The sequence below is a fragment of the Danaus plexippus genome, chromosome 19, assembly GCF_018135715.1.
Source record: "Danaus plexippus chromosome 19, MEX_DaPlex, whole genome shotgun sequence".
NCBI classification, from domain to species: domain Eukaryota; kingdom Metazoa; phylum Arthropoda; class Insecta; order Lepidoptera; family Nymphalidae; genus Danaus; species Danaus plexippus.
The window spans coordinates 3,664,294-3,671,107 of NC_083549.1; the positions used below are offsets into that span (position 1 = coordinate 3,664,294).

Sequence of the window (6,814 nt, forward strand, 5' to 3'; positions counted from 1 at the left end):
GCAACCTTGTTAAATAGTAAAATATTAGGAGCATGTTTGGACTTGAACATGAATTCGTTTGTGTTAAATCACGTAAGCGTCAAATAGAGAGCGAGCCAAAACGCGCCTGAAAAACGTAAGCCCAAACATGAGCTCGAACGAGATAATGATATCTTACACAAACTTCTCCAAACCAACTTGCCGAGTTTTTCATCTTGTACGAACTTGAGACTTTACAACAATGCTTTTTTCTACAAAAATATTGATTATTCTTAGTAAATGTAACACAACATGAACTATACAGTACCTATCAATCTTGAAAGTTTTAAATAAGAACTTGTATTAATTTAATATAGGTCGATTTTAAGACCTCGTCGACCTCCAAAATCAGTTTTCGTTTATGTAGACCCTTAGGAAGCCTTTTTGAATCCCTGGTATACAGGATCAGTGATCGATATCGGGATAACTCTTTCCGATTTAACCCTAGTAAGAAACATCTTTGTAAGGTCATTGCTAAGAAAACGCCGTTTATTGGGTTCACACAGTTCCAGGACACTCTCTAATCATCTCTAAGAATAGGGGGTACATATCAAAGGTCTTTAAATCTCAAGTATCTTCCAATTCCAAGTAGATTTCAAATTAAACAGCCTGGTGAGGTTTTATCAAAGAACTACAGTAAAATTCGTGCTTTAAGGAAAAAGAGACAGGTATTTAAAGGGTTGGCAACGCACAAGTAGTACTACTGTATTACAGACGTCCATAGGCTACGGAAATCACTTACCATCAGGCATAAAAAAATTACATACTTATATTTATACATACATACATTATTACTTATATATAGCTTCTAAAAATATCACTTGACAAATTAAAATTTTTGATGATGTCTATAGTATTATTACACTTCGGCTTTCGATGCTTAGTAAATGAAACTGGGTTAATTTAATAAGGCCAAGGTTAACTCCCTTAATCTATGAATCGGGGATATTAGTGTTCTGAAAATAGCTTATAAACTCCGTCGAGATTTATCGTTATATCTTTTTCACTACATTTTATGAGACGAATGAATATTTTAAATACAATTAAAATATGTAAAACATGTTAAAATCTGAGTAGGTTATTTTATATGATATAACAGCTTACCGCAAATAAGGAGATATTTTAAGTTATAAATATACTACATATGTAAATTTTGGTAAATATATGAACTTTGTGTAATACATGTGTAGTTATGAAACACGAAACTAAGTATGCACATATATGTGCAATTCACATGTATTACAACCGCTACAAATATTGAATTTGGGACAAGAAATAATGAAAGTTTTTTAACTAAGACAGCAAGTTATTTATTTATTTTTTACCAGATCAGTAAAAGTATAAAGTTTTATGTAAAATCAGTACCAACAAAAAATAAACTTAAAAAATGAAATTAAAGACACATTTTGTTCATACAATTTATTGATACAGATATCGAGAAGCCACATATCTTTTTTTTCAAATTGTCATGGTGTCAAATTCTTAATTTAACGTCAGGTGTCACTACCACTTGGAACGAAATTCACTTTCTCATTTGATTAAAGAGGGCAAATCCCTGATATGACCAATTCATTACCTAAAATTTATTGAAAATTAGTTTTCCAAGAAAAGCATTTAATAGATTGGAGAAAATTAATAACAATTTGATACCCTTCTTGTTTTGGAGGTTGTGTAGAATGTTGATGAATTTAGCACAAATTGTAAGAAAATACATGTACTACATTATTAAGATAGTCTTAAAGGATTTGTTCAAAAAAGATTATAAAAATTTCAATAAGTAATCATTCGGTATATCTATAGAGATAGTTTGTTTAAAATAGGGATCACTATTATACGACCACGTTACCTTTGCAAATGTCTGAATCGAGACAGGAATAAGTTTTCCTGCCCTTATTACCAGAGACCGTTGATTGTTAGTTATTATTATATATTTTTTCAAGAACTGTGGTAAAGTAATCCAAGGATTGCTGTATATTACCGAAAATATGTTGTCACTCTGTAAGTAATGATATAAAAAATCAGTGTTATGGTCGTGTGAGCCGCAAAGCCAGTAAGTACGTTGAAGTAAGCCGGGCAACTTAAATTTGGCTTGTATTAAGTTCATTTTATGTAGTAACTTAAATGCTCGTGTGTAAAATTTTTGATCCATATAAGCGCTTTCTCGTCATTTTTGTAATATTTATTGTTACTATTAATTATTTTATCTCTTCGCCCTTGATTTTTGCTTTCATTTCATAGAGTTAGCTAATGTTTGAACTGCTTTTGGGTTTTGAAATTTATTCGTACAAATATTGAACTTCAAAATTTTTGTTAGATATAATGGACTTCTGGTCTTTGCTATTTTAAATTGTGTTATGTATTCTTTTTTTACCGTTGGAAAAGAAGGCAGCATTTATAATTTACTTAAGTCAATATACAAATTACTTTACCGCTCAGAAACAAGTTAAATATTTGGAAATGGATATATACACATATGTGTTTTTTAAAGTAAGTCTGCTCATATTTTCACTGTATAAGGTTGATAAGATTATGAAAATACAAAAAAAACTTAAGAAAGAGGGTTTGGTAATGTGATAGTAAAAAAATTAATAAAATTAACACCGTTAAGGTCCAGATTTTCTATACCTACCTGGAATATTAGGTACGGTAATATTTCTAAAACAAATTCTGATCTCAACCCTGCTTACAATCTATTTGATTTGTGTTATAATTTTACCTTTTCTGTAATAATTGTACCATAATAACAGTCGATTAAAAGCATCAACGACAATATTGATAAAAATCCAAAAACCCATAGGACATCAAATACGCTTTTATTCTAAAATCAATTATTAGTTTCATTTAAATAAAAAAAAAATATGTATCCATTTTCTTATTAAATATTTCACTTACCGATACAAATTGTAGTAATGTCGTACACATGACACATGCGTTAAGTATAAAAAATAGTATAAGCTGTCCTCCAAATACGTTTTCAATTTCTTTTACAAATCTAGTATTCAATATTAAACACATGATTTTTTATATACAAATTAAAACCGAATATATATTAAAATTTGTACATCACCTTATGATAGAGCAATGATGAAGTACGATTTTTTTAAACTTGTCTTGGTAATCTTCAATATTATAATCTTTAAATTTTTTCAACTTCATAATTAACATTTCCAATTGTGCAACTGTAAAAATAATATGAATATAAATCATCTATATCATACGTCACAACTTATTATCAGTTAAAAAATTCTAAATAAGTACAAGTACTTACATGTGTATTCATTAAAATTAACATATATGTACAATAAAAATCGATGTGGTACTTACTAGCACACAACAAAAACGACCATCGCATTGTTTGTATCGAAGCGTAAATTGGTATTAATAAATACTTGTACACTATCTAAAGAGAGTAATAATGCTTTATCATTAAAGTTCTATGAGAGTTTTAAAAAGACAAGTCATATGTTATTTTAAAAAACTGATTACCTGATACACGAAAACATATGTAAACACCGGTTCCTTACGAACATCAATGACAATGTAGTTCATTTCTACGGGTAAATTTTGAAAACCATTCCATCCAGTGATTAGAACAGTGTGAACTAATAAAATTAATAGATAATTATGTTTCGGTTCCTATTTTTTAAAGTTATATATGCCCTATTTTATACTTCTTCAAGTTGTATCAAACCCATTGTTTTGATACTTAGCTTAGGTAAAAAGAAATTATCTTACGTAGGAAATCAAATGTCGCTAATGTAATAAGACCAAAAAATAATTTTCGAGACGACCGTATTCCTTTTTTGATTATATTTTCTTCCTGACAACATGTGTAGGAAAACTCATATACATTAAGATATTCCAGTAATTTAGAAAAATGTTGACGACGGCATTGCAGATCTAATAATTGCACAGATATCATAATTTCCATCAAAAGCATGTTTATTCTGAAAATATGATTAGTATGAAAATAATTTACAACGTCATAAGTATTTAAGTCATCGTAACTTACTCGCTAGCTATATCCTGTATTTCAGTCTGTCTTGATATGACCAATACAAGAATATGTAATCCTTGTCCAACGGTAGGCAATACGAAAATCAAGAAACCTAAAACAATTCTTATGAATACGTTTACCATAAAATTTAAAGATATAACTTTATGAGGAATGTAGAACCAAAGCCCGAATAGCTTCAGAATTTTCACTTGCATTGATATGAAATTGAAAAGATCGTTATTTTCAAACGACTTCATTTTGAAAGCTTTGATTTTAAAGTGAATGGTCATTTTACTTCTATAAAGTGAATTATACAGTGTTTCAAATGTAATTAAACTTTGTGTAAAATTAGGGTTCCTCACTTACCAGTTGAGTAAAGTAATATACTTAAATTATAAATCGTTGATCCTGTTACTTTTAATTCCCTGTCAATCTCCTTGATTTTGGATAAAATTACTTTGGATTAAAATTAAACTCCTAAGTCTTAGATTTTAAATAAGTCAATCGTGATATATAATATGCTAACATTCATTATTATTTAAACGTTAATTTGAGCAAAATTGAGTTGACAACTAATTCATGTCAATCAAGATACGTAATAAGAGCCTTATTTTAGCCCTTAATTAAGACCATTAAAATGGGTTTTAATTGAAATTAATAGCTTTTAATATATATGGGTTTATGAAAAAGGTAGCTCCAGTATAAATTATAACCGGGATTAAATTAGGCGTAATGAAAACCAAAGTCAATATTAATAGTTTATATTATGTTAATTAAAGGAACGCTACAAAATATTTTCAAATATCATGATTTTAATTCCCTATTATTGAGAGACACTAAGAAAACTTGAATTAACATTTTATTTGTTAATATTTTTGTGGTTATGGTTACAATACAATTAATAAAATTAGTTGTTAATGGTTGAATTCGTAATATATTTATTTTGTAAGTAGAAAGGTTGATTTATAATATAAATTTCAATTATTAAAGCAAAATTATTTAAGTGCTTATTTTATGATCTATTGGTAGTAACTTTTATTTTAACTTCTGTCTAGGAATATGATAAAGATTATTAGTTGAAACAGTTGTTAGAAAAACTTTATGATTAATATTTAGTGACTAAATAATATGGCTATTGAATATTGTGTCCTAAAATGCAAAAAGATATAAATTTTAATAAAGATTTTAAATACGAGTGTATCGGAATATCAAATCATATAACACAAAGGCCTTTTTCAAAATAATGAAAACAAGAATTTTACATTTTATCCAAAAACATTAATTTCATTGAAATCTCTTTGTATTTATCTCACCTATTGGTAAACAGACGTTGACCTCGACCTTGTGGTTTTTCTTCTTGTTATTAAAGACTTCTCTCTTCCAAAATAAAACGTAATAAAGTAGTATTAGATATTAATTGATTATTAGAATAGATCTATAGATAGTTAATAATAATTGAAATGTAAAGTGTAAATGTATTTTCTTCACGTAGTTTGAAATTATAAGATAGTTATGAGTTTATTATCTTAATATCATGATACAACTCCTCGACAAATAATGTTTAGGTATTATATTATTTCATTTAGACTTTTATTTCATTTAGAGTTCTTTACTTAATGAATGTTCGGCGCTGAGAACTTAAAATTACCTGCGTATTTATTAATTATTTTAAATATTTGGTTCTGAACTGAAGGTCTAATAAAAAGATTTTAACTTATTTCTTTTTACTTTTTGAGAGGTTAAATTTAGCGTAGAAATATTGTTATTATAAATTTTGACGAAAATCTACTAATTATTACATGTTAATAATTAAAAAACTAACTTTTCGCATAGGATATTTTTCAAAATATTTATGATTGACCAAATTTAGAAAAAATACAGGTTGTTCAACGTTATAATGAATATCAATTAATCAAGCCTTGTTTTTAGATTGTTTAAACTAGCATGGAACCAATTCCTAACTAAAAAAAAAATCTAATCGGACTGCTTTGCAAAAAGCATACCTCGTCGTACATTAAAAAAAATAAGCGATGAATAGATAATCCCTCCGAATAATGGCAAGAAACGAAAGTATACAGAAAAAATTGCATTATTCGTATCACGTCTGAAATGCAATTAACTGAAACGAAGTTGGCTTTGTGTTAGCACAATAGCCGCGGTTTGTTGGAAGCCTTAATGCAGAAGGCGTGTCTAATAATACGTCAACTGTTCAAAGTCTATTCTTCAAGAAAGAATTGTTCATAACTATTTTTGCATTGCTTGGTTTGATATAAGTATCATAATCTTATAAAAAACTGAATAGAAGTGAATCATCACTTATTGCATTTTTCCTTGTGTCTGTTGCGATACGGATCTTTATATTATTCGCGTTGTTTTAAAGAAAACTATCATTTGCCGCTTTAATTACAGCATGTAAATTTTATCCTGTCAATCTAGTACATGAAATAAAAATCGATACACATATTTCCTTATTGTATTTCTATAATTTAACACAAGTGTTGATAGTATAATGTTGTTAGCTATAATTTTCTTAACATATTATATCGAACATTATAACGAGTGTCATAATTATTTCAGAAATATGTAAAATGTATTTGGAAAAAGTTGTTTGACATTTCAAAATCCTTTTTATTTACTAACAATGGACCTGTCTGTTCTTTTATCAATTCGTTGCAGAGCTATTTCAATTATTTTTATCATCAGCTTGTTTCAGCATCATAGGCCCATAGGAACTTCGATTTTGTAGCACCAAGGAAATATGTAGGGTTGCGTTATTATTATTAACCTTGAGCTTTCTAA

At 27.9% G+C, this 6,814-nt stretch overlaps 1 protein-coding gene across 1 annotated transcript; it reads right to left on the reverse strand.

Moving 5' to 3' along the window:
* Positions 1 to 1,540: 1,540 nt before the first annotated feature.
* Positions 1,541 to 4,401, reverse strand: LOC116768204 (odorant receptor 85f-like). The gene is made up of 9 exons (XM_061523626.1): positions 4,031 to 4,401; positions 3,754 to 3,965; positions 3,505 to 3,620; positions 3,343 to 3,418; positions 3,086 to 3,197; positions 2,911 to 3,010; positions 2,735 to 2,836; positions 1,865 to 2,014; positions 1,541 to 1,594 (listed from the first exon to the last, which is right to left on the reverse strand). Exons 1-9 carry the CDS (start codon positions 4,303 to 4,305, stop codon positions 1,541 to 1,543), a joined length of 1,197 nt encoding a protein of 398 aa, XP_061379610.1. The 5' UTR covers positions 4,306 to 4,401.
* Between the last annotated feature and the right edge of the window lie 2,413 nt (positions 4,402 to 6,814).